Below are 26,004 nucleotides of genomic sequence, written 5' to 3' on the forward strand. Positions count from 1 at the left end.
ACACTATTTCCTATGTAACTGCTTATGAAAACTGTCCATGCTGAGCAAACTAAAGCTAGTAAAGATTCATTTTAAGGAGAAAGGTAACATGCAAATATGTTTTTCTTTGTAGAGAGATGGTATCTCTTTCCCAGTATTCCATTGCAGAGGATGGCACTTGTCTGTGCATGCATTAGCACATGTGGTGCCAGTTTTCTTTCACACATGCAGTATAAATCACAGCACCATGTAGAGTTATGGTGCTAGAGGTTCAATAACAACCTATTTGAAAAGGGTATATGGAGTATTTATGTAATATCCCATAATACATCTTTAGGGACCAAAATTGAATATTTGATTGAAAGTGTAAGCTACTGACTGCCATATTGGCATACATAAGAAAAAACACTTTATTTTCAGTGTAAGATCAGTATGATCTCTATTTTAACCTTGCCAACCAGCTGTTTATCAAACCTCTTATTATTCCTGGCAGGAGAACTTTTGGTCTGATCCCATAGAACCACTCTCAAGTGTACTTTAAAACACACTTATTCTCACATACTGCACCAAGACCTGATGGTATGAATTAATGAAGCAGGAAGACTTTTTTAAAAACCATTTTAAACCAATATGCTTTTCTTCATTGTGTTCTAGCTACAAGCTGGACCATCCCCACATCTTCCTCCTTCTTTCCTTCAGATAGTCCTGTGCTCCTTTCCACAAAGCTGCATTCTCAGCTTCTCTGGCTTTATGACATGACAGCAGAGGAACTCAATTTCATAAATTCAGCTATGGATGATGTAACATAGGTGAAAAAAAAGGGGAAACAACACAAGGCCACTGCTATGGTGTGATCAGAAACATTTGTACACCTTGCCAGGGCCAAACATTTCGCTGTTTCCTTCCTCCTGGCTTCCTTTCACAGCAAATCCAAGAGATGCCAGTCACGTATTTTAGATATGCACAGATCAATCTACAGAGCATGTGTGCTGCCTACACCACTTCAGAGTGCTAGGCTATGTGACAGCACCCAGGATTGCTTTTGTATGGGTATTTCTAACCAGGAGAATCTACACCTAGGGGTGATAATCCTATCTAAGTCATCTTCGTCCTCTCCTGTTATCTTGGAGCTGTGCTCCTCTAAGCTGTTCCCACTTTGCAAAGTTTCTCCATAAGTTTTTGCATTGCCTTGCCTTCCCAGGGCTAATCCTACATGTCTGTTGTATAGGTACAAAAGAAGAAATGTGATTTATAGTGAAAGAGAAAGAGACCAATGAAAAATCCTACTCCCAAATCTACTGCAATATTCATTTGAAAACGAAATAAAAAAAGAGGAGGAATAAACTTCGACCTAGGGAGAGATGGTGGGAAATCTTTCCATTTCTTAGGCTCTCATTTACATGTAAGCCACTTCTGGCTGGCTCCTGCAATTTAAATTCACTTTTATTCTGTTTGAATAAAAGAGTTTTGCAAGTCTGGGGAAAATGGCAATTTGTGTATGCTGTGCTGCCAATGAGTCTTTTCTTTTTCCAGCATCTTACTGTTATTCTCTGCTGAAATGTATACGCAGGTACATGCACATTCGCTTTTTTTGAGAGAACATTTGATATGAATCATTTAAAAGTACATGAGGATCAACTTGGGATTTATGTCAGAAAGAGGCTTAGCAGATGTAGGCTCCAGGTTAAAAGCCAAGGAGACTTGTGAGACACCAGGCACACCTGCCATTATTGGTTTCGTCCTGGCTGACAGGTTTGTCTCTACTGGGATTTTCTCACCTCTTGATTCTTAAATCAGGTGTTCATGGGTAACTAATATTGACTGGGCACAAAAGGATTTGAGGGTGAAGAATGGACTACAAATGAAATTATATACAGCAAAGTGATACCACTGGGGAAGCAAAGAGTCTGGGCTGTGTTACAGGAACATTGTCAGCAGGACAGCAGGAGTTACTCACCTTTACCCACTGGGCTTCTTTTCTCCAATACCATACACCCAATGCAAGGCTCTGCAATTCTATTTCTGTTGCCTTTGGGATCCCAGATTAACTGCTGTTATCATGTTACACCAAGGTCTACCCTATCCCATTCAAGAAAAGCCCTTCATGCTGCTAGATCATAGAATGAGAAACCTTGGTTAAAAGGCAGAGTTTATTCCAGAAATCTAAGGTTTCAAATCCAGATAATGAACCATAAGTAAAGCATCGATCAATTTCTTCAGGTAGATAGATAGATCTTTTTCTCTTTTTTTTTCTTTTTTATTTTTTTAACAATGGAGAAATAATGTACTAAGCCTCTGCACTCACATAAATTGAAGCACTCAAAAATTATGAATATTGGTCTTAGAGTTTTAAAATAAGTTTAATTTTCGATTTTATGATTCCCAAAAATCATACTTTAAGAAATGATTCTAGCTTATTTTGTCCACTGATCCTGTGAAAAAGGCATTTTGAAAACAACTGCAACCTTGGCAGTTTCTAATTTGCAATTTGCAGCCTGAACGTTAAGATTTTTGGTCTGTAATTGTTTCATCTATTTTGAGAAGGCCAGTCTCAGCACTGTTGTATTTCTAAATGAGCTGGGCCAGTGACATTAATTTGTTCAGGTTGCTGCTCTGGAAAAATTTCAAGGGAGTTATGCTAGGCTCACATCTTTTCCCTTTGACCTTCAGTTCTCTCAGGAAACTGCAATTTGCAATTTGAAGGCCAAAAAACCACCCCCAAAACCCCAACTCATTACAAAGGACTATTTTTTTCAAAGGAACCTTGCACATCCCAGGAATACTCACATCCTCACTTTCACAGCATCAAGTGGTTGCAACTGTCTCAGGATCTCAACATTTTTTATTGCCTCAAACCCAACCAATTCTGCCTAAGTGATAGCAAAATCCACAGAAAAAAGATTTTTAGCTTTTGTTAGTCTTTGGGTTTGCTCCACTGCTACCAGCCACACAAGAATACCCCTGGTGAAAAGCTTCTAACACCACATAGAAGAGCACTGATGATATTTGGTTTCTGTATTCAGTAATTCCCCTTCAAAAAGAGCAATTGCTGCACTTGCCAGAGATGTTACAGTGGTGGTCATTTATGCTGCCTACAGAATTACACGCCTAGGGTTTCTACTGCAACATGGTTGAGACTGATGGTGTCATTCCATAATTTTCATTTTTTACCAGTTACTTATAAAATTCATTCAATTTTCATATTTTGTTGATTGACATATTGGGGAGTCATGTGTCTGTGGAATCCAGACCTCCCAGAGCAACTTCTTCCAGCTGTTGTCCACATAGGAAGTTGGATACCCAATGAAATCTAGGGCAAATGAAGAGAATGTGAGTAAAAAGACATACATTTTTTAAATTTCACTGGTGACATATCTCCAGACTCTTCCTTGCTGGTTGGATCACAACCTATTTTTACCTTGCTAAAGTTTCTGTAAATTCTGCACTCTTCTACAGAACAGGTTTATTTGCTCTTTCTGTGGAGAAAAAATAAATCTGCCTTTTAAGGGGGAATGTTTTTTGCTATTCATTCCTCCACTTTCTTCAATGAACTTGTGTGAAATATGATCCACTCAAAATGGGCTAGGGTGAAAATGCTCATTTTTCTTGAGCTTCATGGCACTGTATATCCTTTTCAATATAACTGTGCAAACTGGTTTCTTTGTGGCTGGCAGCACCATGATTCTATAGACTTTTATCAGTCTTTATTACATAAATCTACACAGTTTCATTTTTTTCCCTGGTCCTTCTCTCCTGTGCACTCGAATGATCATAATAAGTTTTCAACGTTGTTTCAGCAGAGACATGAGGTAATTTTTTCTAGACTGCTGTCTTATGAATCTTTATTGCATCTGTTTTGAGTTCCCCAGTGATTATTTCTACATCAATAATATCAAGTTCCTCCATCTTGTCAGCTATATCAAAGTTGCTTATTGTTCCAGTGGGAAACCTCTATGATATATAATACTTGACACAATTTTTCATTTATTTATAAGAAATGATTAGAATATTTTCGTGTCTATCTTTTATGTGCCCTGAAGGGCTCTAACTAAAACAAATTATAAACCTTATTGTGATTGACGTGAGTTTTGTACATATTTCTAGTGTCTGCTGCTTTCACTGCCTGGATTTAAGTCCAGGCATAAGCCAAGTATATGCTCTTTCCCTGATTTAACAGCCAGTTTAGGTGCATACTAATGTATATTTCCATTTCTACTTTCTGCCACTTCTTCTCATGTCCTGGTAACCTCTTACCCCAAATGTATCTCAAGAGATACATTTTTTGAGGCTTTCTGGGATGAGTAACCAGGTGCTGTTTGAATGTCCACAAACAATAATATGACTTTTGTCTTTCTGAACACAGCCCTCTCAAAATACGTGCATTGGTGAGCAGTTATTTTATTTTAGCTTTGCTATTTGATCTAGTCATCATTGAAGTCTGCTGTAAGAGTGACTGCTTGCAAGCAAAGGGACAATTAGATAATTTTCTTGGAATTCATTAATGTAAAATATGCTAATATGCCATTTGGTTAGCTAATAAAAGATCTTCTTGTGAACTTTTTTTTTTTTTTAATACAGCTGAAGTTGAATTTTGCAAATAAAAGGGGTCCTGATACTTTGGACAGAGAGTAGGATTTGCAAGTGGCAAAATTATGTTATCATAACATCCAGTAGTAATCTTTTGGCAGACAAGTGAGGTGAATGGTGGTGTGACAAAAAATAAATGAAAAGTCATGTAGGTTAGTGAGGAATAGCAAACATTGTGGAAAACTCTAGAATGACCTAGAAATATAGCATTGTGCAAAGTAGTCAAATAAAATGTTGGATTTTAGTATGCGGCCACATTTGCTATGGAGATCTTTCATCCTTTCTTAACTCTGTGCACTTTCATCTGGATTTTCCATTACTTTTAACCTTATAAGAAAAGCATTGTGTCATTATGGACACCACAATTAAGAAGTGTACTTATTGTGCAGAGGTGATCAGAAAAGTTAATTGTTAGGCTGCATTAAGAATGAGATGGAGAACAAATAGGAAAAGATAATGAATTCTGTTATGCATGCTGATATCCTAAACTCACCTTGAATATGAAATTCACTTTATACTGTATTATTTCAAATAGAAGGGGATGTAAAAAAATGCATCTATCTGACCAAAGAAAAAGGCAGTGAAAGGAATTCATTAGTGTTATGAACAAGTGAGGTGATAACATCAGGAGAGAACAAAAAGTTCAGGGCTATTTCAGATGGGAAGATGCTGAAGATGCAGAGGACATATAGCTAGAGGGGACATAGTAGAATCACACAGAGAAAACGTGATGCCAGGGAAACTGAATCAGTGGTGCCATTTGTACCTTCCAACAACAAAGCAGAGGAGCTGCATAATTGCTTTCAGCCATTAAGCAGTCTCTTCATAATGTTTAAAAGAAAATCCCTTCCCTTTCTGTAATGAAAAATTAACTTGTGAAATGCAATGGTGCAAGAAATTGAGCAAATAGCTTAGTGTGATGCAAGGATGCAAGAGGGAATAAGAAAAGGCTATGCAATCACACAGAGTAAAATAAACAACAGAGGTCATCAATCCTAATGATTCTGGCCATAGCCATTCATGTGCCAGCCATTCGTTTCGTTCATTACTACTACAGCTGTGCTTTGTGGAAACCATCACAACATTGGTGAGATCACCACAGGAGATTAAAAACTACCTCCTAAATGGGATCCTGATCTGTGTGTTACCACAAGTCATCTCCTAAATTCCCAACAGTGAGGCCACTAATCTGAAACCTCTGCAGACTCCCTGGCTCTGCTCATGCTGGAATGAAGTCTTTGCCTCTCTTTCCCATGCTCCTTGCAGGGGACGCTGCCTTTGGGAATAGCCCGGCAAATTACAGCAGTGGCTCTGTCAAACTGATTTATTGATTGCACTTAGGGGTTGTAGTATAGGGCGTTTAATAATTTCCACAATATCATAACACAGTGCCTGTGATTGTCACTTATTCCTTCTCAACAGAGAAATTTACACGGTGTGCAAGCATGGCATGGCCCTGGGTGCTAAAAAGGTGAGAAAATCACCAACGTGAATCTCAGAAATACTTAATTCCTAAAGGAATAAACCAAACCCACAGCCAAAGGAACATTTCTATTGCACTTGAGATTGAATTCCGGCCTTTTCTGTCAGCAGCAGGCTGCTGAGCAGAGTTGTACAGTGCTCATGGGAGGCCAGCCAAGCCCTGCTGCATCCACAAGAACTCCTTAGGAGCAGTCAAAGAACTTGTGCTGTGATAGGTTGCAATCAGTTGCCTGCTCTGTTTGGAATCAAGTTTCTGGAGAGCTCTGGGAGAGATTTTTTTTTTAAGTCTTGGAAGTGTAAAAATTCTGTGCTTTATCTTGGACTCATCCCCTGCTAAATGGTGTGACACTTCTGTGGGCTGAGGCAAAGGGAAGAACAGATGCCAGCTTCCCTCTGGTGGAAGCTGGTTCTATCATTTGTCTGAAGAGCCCCACCACCAGAAGTCTCCCTCCCAAAACCCAGGGTCTGTGAAGGTCCCTGTTTGTCAGCCAAATTACATGTAAGAAATGGTCCTTGTTCAGTCACATTAACATCAGGGACAAAGTATTCATTTGGTAAGGGTGCCTGCAATATGAATGAGTGCATGTGGGAGGAGGTTTGTAGCACAGACTTGAATGCAGAATGTGTAATTTGTGGGCTATTGGTTGCTATGGAGTCCAACTGAAGTGGAAACTGACAGCAAAAAAAGAAAAAAAAAAACTCATAATACTTTTATGTACAAGAACCTTTAGCAGAAACACAACAAGGGAAAATTTTTATATCTTCAAGGAAGTCACCGAGAGGCAATTTTTGCATGATAAAAAGAAAAAAAAGGATGCAATATTTTTTTCTCAGGCTTGTACATTTCCTCTTCACTGGCTGTGGCAGAGGCTTCCAGCTCATTCTAAGCAGGAATTCAAAGCTAGCCAGATAGCTGTGTGTGAATGGCCTTCATTCAGTCATAAACTAAGCCATGCATTTCTAACATTAGAAATGTGAAATACAGTTCAGGTCTCAGCTTGGTCTATGCTATACTTTCCAATATCCAATGCATTGCTGGACCAAGCACTTCTGAAGAAAAAAGGAGTACATCTATCTATCTAGTCTGTTGTCCTGGATGTAAAGTTACTTGTGAATTTTATTTATAGAATGACACAGATGCTGTGGGGAAAAACTTGCTATCTTTTCATTACAAAACAGGGGAGATGCTTGTTTGAAGCTGACATACTGGAACAACCAAAGATAGCTACGCTGGATGCGACAGAAGAATTAATTTGGAGCTCTGACATTAACTTAATGTAACCCGTGTTTTATTCAGTAGGAGTTTCCTGTGCATGTATTCTGTTTTGACAGAGAAGAACAAAATACGTAATTTAACTTGGGCATGACAAAGAAGGCCTTGGTACCCCACAAAATAAGAAAATTGCCTTTATATTTTTGTGTAATAATTTTTCCAGTTTGCATGTCAGTGAATTACTCATATTTCTTGCAGCTAACAAGTTTATATGGCTTTGAACTGGCTCAGTTCAGCATAAACAGAACAAGAGAATTGGGGATAAAAGCATCATATAGTCAACCATCTATAAAGAAAGTTATCTACAGCAGGCCAAAATATTGTTTGTGAGCATTTGCTGCTAATGCAACCCATTTCCTTGAGCTGCAGGCTAGCCTTGCTAATTCCTGCACATATGTGTGCTATTCAGACCTCTGACAGAGGAGACAAGCCCTCTTCAGTGCATGACTCAGCTATGAGCTCCTCTATTTGACTGTTCATCCTCTCTAGAGCAGGATTAATCAAGTGAGTCACCATGTTCATTTGTGATTCTTCATCCTGAACTTATTTTTTCTGATTATTCTTTAGCCAAGGGCTGCCCTGAATTGTGCATATGAGAGACCTTTCCTCACCAAAATTATAAGCTGTGAAGATCAGGTCTTGCAGCACCTAGAGTGATTGCCATTTCCCTCTGTTGCCAGAGAGGCAGGGTAGTTACTCAGGATCATGAGTTTGAATCAAGACATGAATCCTCAAGGTCTGTGTGTTAATAATTTCAGGTACTGATTTCAGTAGGAGTGAGGTTTAATTTCCTAAAATAAATATGCACATTAAAAAAACACAGAGGTTTTCCAAGAATACAACAATGGAAGTTTGGGGCTTTCTTATCAATACTTCATGAGCAGAAAGGAGAATTTAATCTGATGAGATAAATTACTTCATATGATTTATGAACAACTTTTCAAAGCCCACTGTTGACTGGATTCCAGGGGCTTTTTTTAAATTCATATTCCATGGATAACTTACCTTGGCTGTATTTGGGAACAATTAAAAATGTGCCTTCCTGGGTTCTCCTTGTCCACCTGCATGGATCTGCTGTGTTGCTCGTGTCTCCCTTTCTAAGCTTTTCACAAAATCATGGAATCATTTAGGCTGGAAAAGTCCTTTAAGATTATTGAGTCCTACTGTTAACCCAGCTCTGCCAAGTCCACCACTAAACCATGTCCCTTAGTGCCACATCATCTTCATATGTCTCCAGGGCAACCCAATCAGTGTAAAAGCTCTTCCTAATACCCAATCTAAATCTCTCCTGGAACAAATTAGGGCCATTTCCTCTTTTTCTGTCACTTGTTGCTGGAGAGAAGAGACTGACCCTCACCTTGACACCTTTTTTCAGGTAGCTGTAGAGAGTGGTAAAACCTCCCATGAGCCTCCTTTTCTCCAGACGAAACAGCTTCAGCTCCCTCAGCCCTCCTCACAAGACTTGTGGTCCAGACACTTCACCAGTGCCCTTATCCTTCTATAGACCTGCTCCACACCTCAGTGTCCTTCTTGTAGTGAGAGACCCAGAACTAAACACAGAATTTGAGATGCAACCAGATTCTTGAACTTGGACTGCCTCAAATAATTTGGGGCAACCTGAAGATGTGTTTCTGGTCCTTTTTTTCTGCTTCCTCTTCTGTGTTTTACTCTCACTGGGAATCCTCCTTGCAGGGCAGTTCAGATCTCCCCACTTAGAAGTTAAATATGCATTTTTGCTCTCTTGGTGATTTTTTGTGTATGGAGGGAACAAAGCAAGATGTGGTCTCTTACTTGATTTGTATCTATGCCATGTTTGCAGCTTGCCAAATGTGATGGAGTTTGGCCACCTTTTCAGTATTAGAGGAGAGAGGCTCTTACTGCATATTAACTTAGGGATATTAAGCTGAATTATCTGCAACTGCCAAGTTAGTGGCACTGGTCCAAACTTTTTTAGCCTGCTACCTCATGGGACAGTCAGGATTTGTAGTGACAGTTTGTTTTTGCTTACTACCAGACAATCTTAATGGCTTCAGCTGCCAGTACTTCTGCACATTTGTACTTTTAACTATCTGAATAATCCAATTAATTTCACTAGCATGCCTGAAACAGAGCCTGTGCTTAGTTTTTCAGAAGGAGTAATGTCAAAAGCATTTACTGATGCTGTCTTCTCTAAAACGTATCCCTTTCTTTCAGTATGTCTTAGTTGCCCCCTTATTTTCCAACAGTCCCTCAGCTTTGTTATCCACAGATCTCCTCAAAATGACTGGTGGCAGATACATGCAAATAGAGCATTTAATTTCCTTGCAATGTCTTTATCCCCTTTAATTGTTCCCATTGCACCCTGGTACTCCACTGAGCCTTCTGGTTCTCTCACAGCCTGCTTACACCTCTTATAATTAAGTAATTTCTTCTTATTTATTTTCATGTTATGCCTTTGGCTAATCTCCCCACCAAATCCCTCAGCTAAACCATCTTCATTTTTTGTGTTACATTATTGTTCCTTACCACTAGCTTGTGTTGGGCTAACTTCCCATTTTCCAAAGGGTATTTGAAGAGTCTCTTTTGTGGTACCTTTCCATTCAGCCAAGGCAGATAGGCACACTCTCTCCCTCCTCCTTTTTCTCTTTCTGGGGCTTGTGCAAATCTTTTGTAACTCATTAGTGGCTCATTTCAGTAGGCTCCATGCTGAATCCTTACAGGACCTTACACATTTCCCTTTGTGTAATTGTAATTTATTTCACTCTTCTTTTCTGTGTGAGAGGGTTAAACTGGTGAGGAGGGGCGTTGGAAGAGGGGAAGGGAACATTGAGAAAAGGGACAAAAGCGATGGACTAATAAAAAGTGGTTCTGTGTCCATGCATAGAAAATTATTTGGATGCAAATCAGTCACACAGCTGAATGATTTGTCTCAAAACCCCAAGACTTGAGAGCAGAGGGCTTAAGACTCAAGTGGCACTCTGTCTGATTTCTATCCAGGCTCTACATTCATGGAACAGTGTGTCTGCAAACAATCCACCTGGAGGACTTGTGTGCTGCTTTTATGTCTCCCTGTACTCATCAGAAAAACATCTTTGCACTCACTCTGGGCTATTTCCTACACCTTGTCTGCAAATTGCAAATACATAGAGAGAGGAGGGATGTAGGCAGGGACAGACAGATTAGTTGCAAACTAAGAAAATTGAGTGCCATATCTCCCAGGTAAATAATTTCTACTGAAAGTACAGGAAGGTACAGGTGAGTAATTGTTTGATAAATTGGCAATTTATGTAGACACTCAAACAAAGACTGGGATTCCTCAGCACAAAGTCCAAGGGGAAGATTTTGCACTGAAATATTTCCATTGTCATTTAGAGTTTGAGTGGATTACAGAAGATGTCTCGTATCCACCATTTCCAGACAGTCTCACTGGAATCATTACACAGACTTTAAAATCATCAGTGCTAGCAGGATCGTGAATATAAGCTTGAATGTACTCTTAAGGAAACTTCTTCCCACAAATAAAGGATGAAACCTTTTTTGATAACAACGTAGCTGTGTTTAAAACTTTTGTCAATAAAAACCATCCAGTTCATTCTAGGTTTTGCAGCTGTGGGATTGAGGTAATGATTATTCCATCGTCCCTAATGTAGGCAGTCAATGATATAATTTTAAATTGATGCCAGCAAGAGTGCAAAGAAGGCTAGCATGTATGTAAGGACACTTTTGGAGCCACTGTACGTGTCTGGGAGCTTCCACGGGGCAGTTCTTGCGGAAGGCTGACCACCCTGAAGGAGGATGCTGGTACAGTGTATATTACATAGACATAGTCTAGGGCTATAGCCTGGTTTAGGGCAAATTTGTGAGGAAACTTCCAAAGAGCTCCCTCTAGAAAGCAAATTCAAGCGACCCCTCCCCCAGCTGGTTCAGGAAAAGATTTCGTTGGAGAAAAGTGGAAAACAGCCTGTTTATTTAACCAGCAAAGTATTCACAAGCATAAAAAATGAATAATATTAAACAATAAAACCTCTCACTGTTCTGAAGAGATGGCAAATTCAGAGAGTCACTTCGTGGTCTGTAGCTCAGCTCACTCAGTCTCTTGTCAGTCCCTCCGGCACTGGAAATGCCGCGTCCCAGGCCCCAGTGGGTCACAGGTGTGAGCTCCTGGTGTTCTTTTGGGTTTTCAGTCCAGGGCAGGTTTGAACAAATCCAAAAAAAAGGAAAGCCGCAGTCTACAGAACTTCACTGCCTCAGCTAACTAAAAACTAAAAACTAACTAAAAAGCAAAGGAGAACTCTCTCCCACGGTCCATCCATGCCGCAGACAACACAGTCCAGGAGCAGGAATGTGGAGGAGTGAGTGCAGTTCTGAAAACAAACTCCATGCTTCTTTTCCCCTGCTTTCCTCTCAGAACCAGTCTTAAAGGTGCAAAACTCAACATCTAGAACAAACAGAAGAGATGGCTGGGGATATAAGCATCATAAAGTCATCCTAGAACAGGGTATATTTGGGGGTTTTTCACCAGATGTGGTCATCTGATGCTGCTGCTTGAAAGCCATCACCATTTCAGCTAAGCAGTATGTACTATATCACAGTTTTTCAAAAATAAATTTAGACTTAAAGTACATGACAATTGCCAATCCAATCCAGTATGTCTTCACCTGATGTTGCTAAGAAAATATCCTTCTTTTAGATGTTTAGCGGAGCTTCTCCATAGGACTTGAAAACGTCAAGGTTGTCTTGTAACTGTAAATGAGGGAGGGGGGACTTGGTATGCAGCAAGAACAATATTATGTATCTTTAAGCTCAATAAGCTCAATTTATTGCCCCAACAATTATACTTCAGAGAAGCTTTTAACTTTTGCAGAAAGGCAGAGTGCAGAAGCAGCTTTTACAAGAGATCAGGTCTTTAGAGAAGGAAGGTACATTTATACTCAAAACCTACTGAGAAAAAAGAGAAAGAATCAGAGAGCACTTCACTTTTACTTTTAATAGAAATTTACTTTTAATAGAAATTTAATGTGTGTTGATGACATTCAGGGGTAGAGGCCAATGTTAGAGAAATTTGTTTTGGCTGCATATACGTTTGTTTCTCTCAGGCAGAATTTGAAACAATGCTCTTGAAAGTTTGAGAGGATTTGTTTTAAATTGATGAAAACAGCAGAAAAGAACTAAATTAAAATCTCCATGGGAGAACATGGTATGAACCTTCCCTGTGAAAGACCTCAGGCCTCATGAAAACTTGAGAATTATGCTGAGGTAAAGCAGATTGCACTAGCAGTATATCACAATTTCATTTTACACAAGGTTAAGCTGCACTTTGTGAAGCTTTCCTTGCTTGTTGCTCTCTAATAGAATGTATTGTTTTTAAATAATCTTAGTGAGAAGGACAGATGAGGAGAGCACCTAATTCAGCTTACTTGGGTATAAGTATGGACTAATCATTAAAGTGTCCAAGTCTTGCTTTTGTGAAAAGGAAGTAGTGAAGAAATGGAACTAGTGAGGAAATGGAAGTAGTGAGCAGCCCAGGCTTCCCAGAGCACACTTTCACATTAAAGAAAACATTTCAGTGCTTTCTTTCCTTTTACTTGTTATCTGCTTCAGGCTCTGCAAGGTTTTTAATTATTTTCCCAGAGCTGAGGGAAGCCTTGTGGCCAGCCTACTGTAGCTGATAATTAATAAAGAACTCTCATTTTGAGCCATTTTTCATGTTGCACTTGGTTCACAAAAATAAGGCAACTGTCAAACTGTATTGTGTAAAGCCATGGATCATTCCCTACACTCAAGAAGGAAGGCACAGAGCCCAGTTGTATGATATCTTTTATATTAATATTATGCTGATTTATTTCCTTTTCTGAAAATAAGGGAAAGAAAAAACTGGTAAGGGAACAAACTGGTAAAGTATATCCAAACAAACAAGGATTTAAATTGATAGCTTGACTTTGTTTCATTTTATCACAGAAAAATAGTTTCCCAATGTAGCTTAGCTATAATCTATTGAAAGGACTACTAGCAAAATTGAGGAGATCTCAGTGTTTATTTTATCCATCAGTGAGCAGGATTTATCACACCAAGAAGTTTTGGAGCAGGAGCTCTTTAAAGACACCTCTGAAACAACTCTTTTTCAGGATTCTATCAGAATAAATCCCCGCTCCTCACTCATGCCCCACCCATAGCAAAATTGAGTATCTTGAGGTTTGAAGACTACTGCAACCATTGATTTTTTTTTTTCTGCTTTTGCTTTAGGAACTCCTTCATAGATATCCTTCGGGCTATTCTGCTTTCCTTGGAAGTGCTCATTGAGGATCAGGAGCTTCAGATAAATGGCTTCATTCTAATTATAGACTGGAGCAATTTCTCCTTCAAGCAAGCCTCCAAGCTTACACCATCTATCCTCAAACTGGCCATTGAAGGGTTACAGGTAGGTGGAGGGTAACACATGTACCTGCAACTTTTATTGCTGCAGACAGTGATTTCTGCTTCATCAGGCCCTGGGCAAAGTGAAGGGAGGAGAAAATAATCCAGAATGCTTTAATGTTCCATCCACTTGCTGCATAGATCGATTTTCAGACATCTCGTTTTGTCTGTCTTTCACTTTTATTTCAGCTGTAAACCAATGTAGCCAGGACGTGTGTTACTTACCACAGCATTAAGAAGGAGGGTTAGAGATCTGAGGTTTAATCCATGAGAGAATTTGAGGGGATTAGAATCCAGCAGAGTCTGCCTTCTGGAGTGTGCAGTCCACATGCAAGCACATGTGTGTGCAGAGGGAGGGTAACAGGAGATGAGAGCAGCTTCCTCAGCAGATGGAAGAGCGCTGCTGTGTTCACGGGGATGCGTTTGAGAAGAACGGAAATGAGGAAGAGGGAGGACAGGCTCCCTGCTGTGGCCTCATTCTGACTGCCTTCATTTGTCACACAGGATCCTGTTGCTTTATGGTTCAGACTCTTGAGGGGCTGCACATCCACTTGGTGCTTGCAGATAAATAGGAGCAAGCTAACACCATGTGCTATGGGGTTAGGTAGGAGGTGAGGACAAGGCAGCTGGGGCCTGATGGGACAACCTGAGGTTGGGACAACCTGAGGATGGGACAACCTGAGGATGGGACAACCTGAGGATGAGGATAAACTGCGGTGGTTAGCCCCTTCCACTAAAGTCCGAGCCCATCTCTGGTGTTAGACCCGAGAAGGACTTTTTACATAACCTTACTATTTGAGGGCATTTGATAGAATCCAAAGGCTATTTAAGTTGGAAGTAGAGCTGGAGATCACTTTGACTCCCTGCTCAAAGCAGGGATGACTTCAATCTTATACCAGTTTGCTTAAGGACCATGTTTTCATGCTGCTGCATATTTAAAAGGAGAGATAAGGAATTGTTTTTTTCTTGCTTAGTACTTATCAGATATCCTGTTGTCATAAACACCTCAAGAAAAATTCTCTCTGGTGTGATCATTTTTATTTTAACTTATATTCCAGAAGGAGCAATTTGTTCAACTAATTTTTTGACTAGCAAATTATCTTCAACTAGATCATGATTGTGTCTGTTTTGTTTTATTATTCAAAAATGAGGTAGAAAAATCTGCCAGCAGTTTTAAGCCTGTGTTCCCCTTTGTGAGGAATTTTTATCTATTCTAACAAATTAGAAAGTCAAGCTGTGCAATTAGTCCTTAGCACAATACTTTTTCTTCTCCTGCAGATACTATCACTTCATACAGAATAACATTCTGTGGTTCGAAAAAAACTTCTAGTCAGAAGAAAGATAAAGCCAAGTGACACTCATAAGTAAATCAAATTTTAGCAAAGCACCTTTGTGCATGTCCAAATTTAGCTTTTCCATCTATTCAGGATGGCCAGTCCAGCCTTCATCCCATCCAATTTCTGGCCATGGCACTGCCAGGTTGTCTGCCTCCAGTTTGTTTGCATTTGTCAGCAGCAATACTGGAAGTACTGAAGCCTGGAAGTACCAAAGTTGATCTTAAAATTCTGTCATTAGCCTGACATCCTGTTCTGTGCAATTGAAAGAGGCTGCCTGTCATAGTTTGAGCCTGGCGCAATGCCAGTGCCCCCATGAAAATGCTTCTTCCCTGGTGTCTGCTGTGAGATGTGATCAGAAATAGAACAAAGCAGGACCTAGTTTAGGAATAAACGGGAAAAAACTTTATTAAATTACAACTATAAAAGAAAACACACAGAACTCAGGATGAAAACTTTCTAAAGACATTCTTCTTCTTCTTACTAAATTTCTTATACATCCACCCCTCAGATCACTAACTCTCAGTCTAGCACTACTCTTCAGATAATCAATTCTTAGTTCATCAAGGAGAGAGGAGTCTCTCTTGTACTATAGGCTTCTCTTGGAAACACAGTTAAAACTTCTTGTGTTTCCGTGTCACACATGGCACCTCCCGGAGATCATTTTGCCATCGTGACATCTTCTTTCTATGCTCAGTGCTCTCACCACTGTGCATGGACCAGAGCTGCTTCTAGGGTTTTCTTTTTTAAAGGGTGCTTTGCCCAGTTCTAAAAAAGAGCACAGTTTCTCACTTTTGGGACACTTGTCTCCCCCAGATTTCACCCTCTGGGGCTGAGGGGTCTCGAGAACAGAGATCTTCTTCTTCTTCTTCTCTGGAGATGGAGGGCACCACTACTACCCTCCTCACCTGTCGTCTCTGTTCAAGTTACACTTTCACATCACATCACTGCACTCTCTTGGCTCTAAACCTTTGCTTCTCTTTTAAATGCAGTCTCTGTGGAAAAAAAAAAATGGTTCTGTCTATGGCTATACAAGAGAAGTCTAGCCAAAGGCCACTCTAGCATCTCTTCCCAACTAGATTCTTCTCAACTTCTCTCGTGGCTTATTTCTTTTTATCTCATCTCTGTCTCTCCTCTCATTCAACTCCAGGAGGAATCAGTTTTTGTAAGGTTTCTCTCATCTAAGAAAAGGGTTAAAAGTCTCAGGCTCTGCCTGTCCAGAACTTCCACGCTGCCCTGCCGGCAGGCACATTCTCAACGCAACCCCCCGCTTCTCTTTCACTCCGGCCGTGCTATCAAATTTCAAGGTGGCACAGGCACAGACACCAGCTCTCTCTCTCTCCCCCTCTCCTGGGGGAGCTGCCCGAAGCCTCTCAGTGTTCCTCCACCCTTCCATCTTGCAGAGGCCTTCACCTCCCTTCTCTGTCCCAGGCCCGGCCTACCTCAGTCAGGCCTTGTGGCCTCCCCTCCCCGCTCAGCCCACAGCCGGGCAGCGGCAGGCTGATCTCTCCTTCGGATGGAACCCAAAAGAGAGCTTCCCCCGGGGAGTTCTCAGCTTTTAACCCTCCTGTGTTCTCAGAGGTGTATCCGTGTCCTCAGTGGCCACACCAGGTGCCAATATTCACATCTGAGCACCTATTGGTTTGACTACAGCATCTTAAAAAACTCACTTCTTCTCAAACTACGACACTGCCTTACTTGAGTATGCAAGTGCATTTCATTTCCTATTTGAAGTTTAGTTACTGTTATCTTCTCCAGGATTACTAAAAATAGGACTCTCTCTGAAACTACAAATTGGGATAACATGTCCTAAACTTAGCTAACCGCTGGCTTTGTGAGTAGTAGGAGTAGCAGGAGTTGTGAATGCTGCATTCTTTTTCACCAGTTTTAAAAGCAAGACATTCATGTTTATAAAGCACATGTTTAGCATACAATGATGTTGGGGGCTTTTTAGTTTGGGGGGGGTTTGGCTCTCACCATTGCTGTTGAAGTCCCTTCATTGAGACTTTGTTCTATTACTATTGTAAAAGAACTAGTGCCATCCTAATGTAAAATTTGTATGAAATGTAGTTGAAATGCAGACGAGACCTACATACTTTAGAAAAAGAGTCACTGCATTGGAGGTCACTGAAAGTAAAATAGTCAGGTCCTGCTCCCATGAGATGATGATGTCCAGAAATAAAAGCAGATTGTTTCAGTTCCTTGTTTTTTCTCATAGCTAAGGCGCTGTGCAAGTACAAATCCTCAGACAGGCAGATTACATGGTTTTCTCAGTCCTCCTTTCTATGAAGAGATTTTGGGTTTATTAAGTCCTGTGTAAATCTAATTAAGTAGATGGAAGGAAAATAATTCTCTCTTACAATTTCTCCTGGACCTGAACCCATATGTTGCTATTTGTGATAGGAGCTTTTAGCCTCTCTCTATGTAATGGCAATTTTAATGCCATACTGTAACAATTTTCCTATAGTTTTTAAAACTGTAATTCAGTGTCTCAGACCATCAGATTCTGACACATAGAATTACTTTTAAAAAATAGTATTTAATAATTTGTGCATTTGGATTTTTTCTTACTTTGAAATTGCTTTCAGCTAATTAATCTTTTGGCAATTTCATGTTTTTGCATTTGCCTTCAATTTATTTTTTCTCAAATCACTGCTACAATGCATTACCACTAAAGTGCAGACAATAAGCATTACACAGGTGCACATATTAATTCATCTTGAGTTGTAAAACACTAGTCAAATCTAGTGGACTTGGCTGCAGAAATTAATATATTGCTATTATACAGGCTGCTCAGCTCCAAACACTCTAAAATCTGTAAATACTTAGAAAGATGAAGTAGGAGTTACATCACCACATTGCTGAACGCACATTTTGCTCAATACTACTCCTTGTCCTGTATGGATTTCTCTATATATTGCATCACACAAGACAGTTCATTGTATCTCAGTTACGTTATTTAATGACCTAAAAATGCCCTTATGCCTCCACTTCAAACAACAGGAGTTCAGATGTTAAATAAGTATTTGTACAGTATGGCAATTCTCAACATGTCACAGCAGTGTGGGGACAAATGTCTTTGTAGTGCCTAAGCCATCTCTGATTAACAAGCTCTGCTGTTTTAGCACAAGACAATTGTCACTGTATGCTTTGAGCTCATGCTGTACTCCTTCCTAGACCTTGCAGATGTCTTGAATTTTAACTCATTAAACACAAGATTTAAGGTGGGGAAAGAGATGTGTCTAAAATAAATCTATTTTGCCAGTAACTTTCTGAGTTTTCACTTCTAATCTTCATTCTTTTAATGTGAACAGCTTTCCCCCTTTGCAGCATGTTTTTTTCCTCTGTTTTCTTCATCTATGAAGTCACAGTTCTTTGTGTGTCACAGTTCTTTGTGTGTCATGCTGAGCTTGTAATTATCTTATGGTAGACAAAATTTAATTGTGGCTTAAGTTAACCAAAGACTGATCTTCTGGCACTTTGCATAACAGAGTAGAAGTATGAGAGTCCAACAGCAAAGGTCAGAAACCCATGTTAAAATAGTGGTGCAGGTGAAGCATGTAAGAAATGGTCACTTTTCAGCATGCAGGATGCTTGCTACTGACCACTGCAAAAGACTCCAAAAATCCTGGAAAGCAAGGCTGACGTTGCAGTGAACACAGCCTTCATGTCCAGTGAAACCCAGACTTTTTTTAAATTTAAGGCTGGTTGGTTTCTGCTCTGAGGATGTAGTTGCTTGGCCTCCAGACAGGACTTTTGATTTTATGGTATACCAGTAAGCGTAAAGAAACACTCTTTGCTCCTGTCCTATCCAACACCAGAGCTATGTACTGCAGTTTGTGTATGTGCATGCTCGTAGCAATTTAGAAATTCCCCCAGCCAGTGCTTTGAATTGAAATGCAATAACTTCTCAATAGCATCCAGAAATCTTCCAAAACCTTCAAAACAGCAGAAGGTTTGACCTTGCCTGCCATTTCTTTGGTGAAAGCCAAGACAGAAGGCTATGGTCTACCAAGACCCAGCTGAGTGGCTTATGACACAAATCACCAAACTGGATTCAAAGCTGACCTGAAGATCAGGTTTGCACTCCAGAGTACCTAGTACTGCCTTTCCTAACAAGTAACTTGCTCCAAGGCTGTCTCAAGGTAGTGAAACAAGAAATAGGGTGAATGGGTATTTCCTGGCTGTATTCTTTCTTTCTCTGATAGTCGTGTCACACACAGGTGTCTCAAATGTGATTACAGTGTCTCTTTAGAAATAAACCATATTCCCACTTTGTGACAAAGATGAATCACTGCAGGAGTGGTCTTTAGGGTTCAATAGGGCTTTGATTGAAATTTCACAATCATTGCATTGAACAGCAGTAACAAGGGAACAATCGAGATCTGCAAACAGGAATTTGTCTCCAGAGTTTTATTGGCAATAACTAGACAGAAGATTTGACCAACAAAGAACATAAGGACAGCAATTATATTTCCTTAAGTTATCTTCAGTTTATCATAATCCAGCCAAAATTTGAAGTTAGTATTTCTGTGAGGAGGGGAAAAGGAAAGGAAATAAGTGATGCTTGGTTTCAGAACACTTTGATCAGATAGTGGTACTGATAAAAATCTTTGAAAAAAATCCTCAAATATGGGAAAATTGTATTAGATTCTCTTAGAAAATTGTCAAAGGGACATTTGCTAATGCTAGAGAATAGCATTGATATTTAGATGAAATCAGAAAATCAAGCTAACAAGTCTGTTTGGAGATTATTCCGCTTCAAAATCTAGAATGAGATGCCAGTTTATGAAAAATTCAGCCTGTTAAGAAGTATATGAGGCTTTTTGATCATTAACATAAGCAATATATTTAAACAGTCTTTTTTTTATTTCCTCCTACTGTAATTTTGTAGGATCAAGAAACCTAATGTCAGTTCAATTATAGCAGAAAATTACTTGTCTTTTGGAATTATCCTATACAATCAAATATTTTTCATGTTGTGCTTCAGAAGGAAGAGCTATAATATAAAAAAATGCTCAAAAGTGAAGAAGAATGTAGATCTTAAAGGAAAAAAATGCAGTCCAATATTATGCCAAAGGTGTAATATTTCTGTAGGCTTTTTAAATCTTACTGAAAAATACGATTCTTTAGAGCTTATAAAAGTTTTCAAGTCATAACCATATTTTTTTCCTGGAACAATGCTATATTTTCAGAATAGCATTATTACAGTGGAACAGATTTCCAAAATAATCTTGAAGTATGTTTGTTTCAATAATTTTAATCTGGGAATCAAAATGCTCAATAATCTCTTTCATTATGAGTGGTAGGAAGCATTTGATTTCTGTCTTGTTAGTATTTCTTGCTTTTTGAAGTTTGAATTCAAGTGGAGGTAATGGAACAGTATTTCAGAGCATCATGGCCTGGCTTAATGGGCATAATTTAATATTTGTTATGGTCAGACTGGGCATCTGAACAGAATCCAGGCAGTCCTTGAGTGTTTGGAGACTTCACCAAGCCCTCTGACCTGAAAACTTGATGTCTCCTTCACCAGCCCAGACTGGGCTAGAGTTTCCAGACTGGAGTAAGGAGCTGACTCTTCTTTCCTTGCTTAAACACATTTGTACTCTGAAACCCGAGGTAAATGTGATCCCTTTGTCTAACTAAGTACTTCCAGTGGAGCTCTTCATGAGTCATGTGAAGGATGTAGGGAATAAGATGCCTGCCATAGTGGGTATAAGATAAAACTCTTTCCACAGAGTTTCTGAACATAATATTGCTGCTACTTGAAAATTTAGAGTGAATGAGAATTCTCATTGTAAAAAGCTGATAAACACTCAGCCTTTCTGTAGAAATCTGTAGTGTAAGGTTAAGTCTGCCTGTGCTATAAATATTCTATGATGTTATGATGTCTCCACTGGTATTTATAACAGGTCATATTAATAGAAAGATAGAGCTCTGTCATTGCCTACTGAAGTCAGAACAGATGAAATCCTCAGTGACAGAAGCTATGCAAAGAAAACCATGTACAGGCTCGTGTATCCGCTGGCTTGCACAAGGACAAGCCAAAAAAACCTCTTAGCACCTCATATAAAAATACCCTAAGTGTAGATTTAACACTTTATCTCTTGGAGACTGAACTGCAGATTCAAAAGTTGCTCATTCAATTGTTTGGCTTCTCCTCAGTTTTTCATGTTGACAAAAGTGAGCAGAGAGCTGAGGCCAGTTGCTGGAACAGTGTAACTGGCTGTGGTTCTGTGCATATCTGCAGAGAAAGGATGATCTGTGGCAGCTGATAATCTTCCCCTCTTTCCCTTCCCCTGTTAGAAAGAAACCTACCTAAAGGCAGACTTTTTTTTGCATATTTATGTACCTAATTTAAAGACTAGTAAAAAATTAAGGAAATACTTAGATTTTGGATTTTTGCAAAAGCCTTGTCATTATCCTCCCCAGGATATGGAAATTGAAGAAAAGGGTATATCCTAGGCTGGATTCTTGAAGATGGATAGCTGTACCTTTAGTAGTGTCCTACCAGAGGACAAGTGATTTCCTCAGAATATAAAAGCAGGATGTTCCTGTGTTGTAATCACTGGGTTCATGTATCCAAAAGGCATGTTGCAGCTTCCCAAAGAAGAATCCCTGTTCTTAGCTCCAGAAGATCTGCTAGTAACTCAAACTTATTTCCATAGAGACAATATGAGCTATATAAACATGGGTTAACCTACAGAAGGGGACCTACAAATCTGGTCTGTGGAGGAAATAGAGACCTCCTCTCAGTAAAAATTATTGAACTATTCCTAAAAAGAGACAACTTCAAGTTCTAATGATCTTCAGCAACTAGAAAGTGCCTAAGATCAGAATTTATCAGATGCTGTAAGATGCAATAGGATATTCTATTTCCTAAACACTTTTTCATTTCAAGTCCACCACTCATATGAGACATCAGACTGCATGTATACACAAGTATTTGAATGAAATAATTTGCAATATGTACACCTAAAAAGCATACAATTTTAATTTTTTTTCATTAAAGGCTGCCTCAAAAGTTTCCAAATCTGTTTACCTTGCTACCTTTTCCCTCAGTATTAGAATGTGCTTCATGTAAGAGACCTGTGTTGGAACATGAAGCCACAGCTAATGATGAGCATTTAGTATCCATTGAAAGAAGGTCAGTTTGAATCATTCCAGAAATGCTCATGCTATCTGTCTCCAGCAGCTGTTGTGATATGTAGAGTTAGTACTCTCTGAGCTGCCAGCGAGGGAGCCTTTGAAATTAAAGGAGATGAGAAGAGGGATTGACTCATTTTATATTAAAAAAAGGTAGATAAACAGACTTCGCTCTCTCCAAGAGAAGGCCTATGTTCATTGTGTGTCTGTCATCTCTAGGGATTTGACTGGAACAAGGAAAAAGCAAAGGATAGCAGGCTGTAGACTCACATTTTTCACTTGAAAACTGGAATTAACTGCTTAGTAAAATTGATCAGCCCTGCCATGTTTTTCAGTTGGATGCTTTGGGGCTTTTGGCTGCAAGTAAAGGACAAGCTGCATATGTTAAATGGAAAGTCTTTTTTAATGCCAGTTATTCCATTTTAATAAAGATCTCACCAAGTTGCTGATAAGCATTAGAAAGAAAGAAAATACTCTTTCAGTCCCAGCAAGGAAATGTGAATGTTTATTGCAGTAAGTCTGCCTTGAACAGAAAGTAGCTGTTTCTTAGTTTCTTAGCTAGACAGTAAAAAAGTAGCCTAGAGCTAACATCAGTCGTACTCAAACCTTCCCACCAACATAGGCATAAATAGATCATGCTATATGTTGAATGTTTCTTTCTCTCATAAAATATGAACCTGGTCTAATGTACTTGCATTAAATTATATTATCCCTGTCCTTCATAATTTCATAAAGTTTCAGGAATGATGCATCTGTAATATGTTTAACTTTTGTTACAACTCCAAAAGCTTTCTCCTTTTTAGCATGGGAAACGAGCGAATGTTTCCTGAAGAGAGTATTTGCTTACAGGTAATTTCTTGCTGTGACAAATATACACAGTAATTATGCAAAAATAGATATACAAGACTAGATTAGAAAGAGACAGGAGTAGTGACAGTTCAGTTCAGTGTGACAACAGAGTTGAAATAGGTGTTGTTTTGTCTGAGATGTGGGGTGGCAATGGAGGTACACGTGTATAGGGAGATGGAGGGAGTCAGAGCAGGAGTCTGATCTGACGGTACACAGTGGCATAGATTATCCCCTGAGCACAGGTAGACAAGGACTTGGCTCTCTCTAGGAGAAGACTCATGCTGGAGCCTTCACTAACGACTGCAGAACTGAAATTCCTATCTCCAGGGAAGACAGCTGTGGCAGGATAAGATCAGCTGTTACTTTACACCCCTGGCTCACAGCCCTGTCTTTAGCACATGTCTTCAAGGACATGCTGCATCAGTGGAACTGCCTGTGGGTCCCTGACTGCTGCTGTGGAAGACCCAGCAGCTCAGCTCACACAGATGCAGAAGAGGGCTCTTGGCAGGACTCTGTGTTCATTCTGCTCCTCTAAGCAAGGTAATTTCTGGTGCAAGTTTTTAACAAAAAGCTGCTGTCAGAAACATTTTAAAATTCTGAAGGAAGGCAATGATTTTTAGAAACATTTGCCTACTTGTTGTTTGACTTACGTGCAGAAAGCTAGGACTTTTCTGCACACATAACAATTTTCTTTAAAGCCTTATGTATTATCTCCTCAAAAAAGGAACTTATAAATTCCTCAAACATTGTATGGTCAGACATATTTGTATGGCCATACATATTTGTATGGCAAATATGTGTATGATCAACATGGTCAAAGGAGACTACAGTGCTTTCAGTAAGTTTGAGGTGAAGTCCCAGCTGATGCAAATAGAAATTTTACCATTGTCTTGATGGAGGCTGTAATTCCATCCCTATTAAACCATGGCAGAAAGTGATTTTCCACTTCAAGAGAGATTTCTAGGCTTGCACAAAGTGTGCCTCAATGTATGAGTACTTTTTGGAAATTCTGTACATCAACAGGAACATTTGCCTAGTTACCTTGAAGAACTCCATTTTGTTCTCAAATATTTTTACGTCTCTTCTTAACCATGTGGAACCTTACAATTAAACAAGCATTCCTGAATAGCAGGAGTTTCTTGATGCAAAAATGTTAACCTCAAACACCACAGTCTTCCAAGGATTGTTGAAAACACAAAAAGAAATATTCAACCTATTTCCTTCTCTCCTCATCTCTGTCCCTTGCCCCACTAAGCTTTGGTTTCAGCAAATGGACATTTTCTGAGAAAAAAAAAAAGCATTTCAGTGTAAATTCATCTAGTAGTTCTACTTCTCTGTAATTCAAAACTTCATATTATTAGTTCAGGATGTGTTTTTCATCCCTTTCTGGTAGACAAATTAGACCATTAGACCATTCAAATGTACATTCTGATTTTCAGTCTGAGCACACTCCCACTGTTACAAACTATTTGCAGTGGAATCAGTTTATAGCAAGGCCAAAGGGTAATAAAAATAATTTCCATTTCAGAGGAGGCTTTCTGACCAACTCCAATCTACATGCAATAAAAATGCAGCAAAGAAACAAATAGCTAACACAAGTATAATTCCAATGCAAATATTCTTCAAACAGCAGATGCATTTGGAAGGTCATTAGATTGACAGTTTTTCAGAAGAAAGGCAGAAGTATGAATATATATGTGATGAGCAAATGCTTGATGGCTGTGTAAGAATTACAGAGGAAAACAGCAGAAATTTCAATGAACTGAAAATAGAAGGCAAGCTTGCCTAGGCTTATACGGTAAGATAAATTTTATTCTTCTATTTTCCAAGAGAAGTTAGAAGCATCTTTGAATTAGTAAGTGTGCTCAGTAGCATATATGCCCAGTGCCTGGAAGACATGGTTTCCTGTGGCTTGGTGGCAATGTTTATGTAAATGGACACCTACAGTTGCGACAAAGGGGCCTAGTCCAACTTCACACAGAAGTTTCCTGAAGAGTCCCACTGACAATCCAAGCTTTGTTTGGTGTCCCTTAGAAATACAGAGAACCTGAATTGAATTCTGAGGAAACAACATCTCCTCAGTATAACACAGACTGCATTGAACTCCTTGTGATGGTCCTTGCCTTTATCACATAATTTATCAATCTCATTCCTAAGTGCAAGGGAAGCTGCAAGGAGACAGTCCTAAAGAGATAAGGATTCCTGAATCTGCAGTGGAACTGAAATTAATTAATTGGTACAGATAAAGCTTCTGACTTAATTAATCACTGTAACTGGGCTTCCTGTTAACATTGGAGACAATATCTACCAATCATTCTCTCTAAAAAAAAATAAATTAAAATTAACTTTTGCATTCAGAACGAACCAGGCAAACTTCAGTTTCTGTTGCCGGCCACCGTCTTTGCTTAAACTGAATCCATGATCACTGCAGTGTGGGGACTATAGTCATTTGCCACTGGGTGTGAAAGAGCTTCTGGGACAACTTTTCATACATAAATAAATGAATAAATGAATAAATAAATAAATAAATAAATGCATACATACTTTGGCCACAAGAGCTGTGCCTTATAAAAAGTGAGATCGAGTCAGTTTCCCTGTAAGATTCTAGCTTATGTTTAGAGTGTATCACCCCACATATTCCTAACTGACATGGATGTGTATTCAGAGGATTTTCTCATCATGTTATAATATTTGCTGGTCATGGAAGAAGCACTGCAAATACTAGAGAAGTTCAACCACAGCCATCAAATCAGCTAGCCATTACCTACTTTTTCTACTTTCCAACCTCCCAGCTGTTTCCTTACCTTTGATACTGCTTTCTCCTCTAAATATTAAAATAAAAATAAAGCTGTGAGGTAAACCAGGTGTGCAAGGTGTGTATTCTATGGTGCTGAGGTCTTATGGCTAACAGTGTGAGGTATTCAAACACACAAAATATAATTAACTATTCAAGAAATTTCC

General features: G+C 39.3%; 1 protein-coding gene across 1 annotated transcript in view; it reads left to right on the forward strand.

Annotated features, from left to right (window-relative positions):
• Positions 1–26,004, forward strand: part of CLVS1 (clavesin 1) — a 98,649-nt gene that overhangs the window by 18,625 nt on the left and 54,020 nt on the right. The window contains exon 3 of the mRNA XM_059861145.1: positions 13,544–13,718. Within this exon, the coding sequence (XP_059717128.1) occupies positions 13,544–13,718 (175 nt within the window). The remainder of the gene's footprint in view (positions 1–13,543; positions 13,719–26,004) is intronic.

Source organism: Haemorhous mexicanus, chromosome 1, assembly GCF_027477595.1.
Source record: "Haemorhous mexicanus isolate bHaeMex1 chromosome 1, bHaeMex1.pri, whole genome shotgun sequence".
Lineage (NCBI taxonomy): Eukaryota > Metazoa > Chordata > Aves > Passeriformes > Fringillidae > Haemorhous > Haemorhous mexicanus.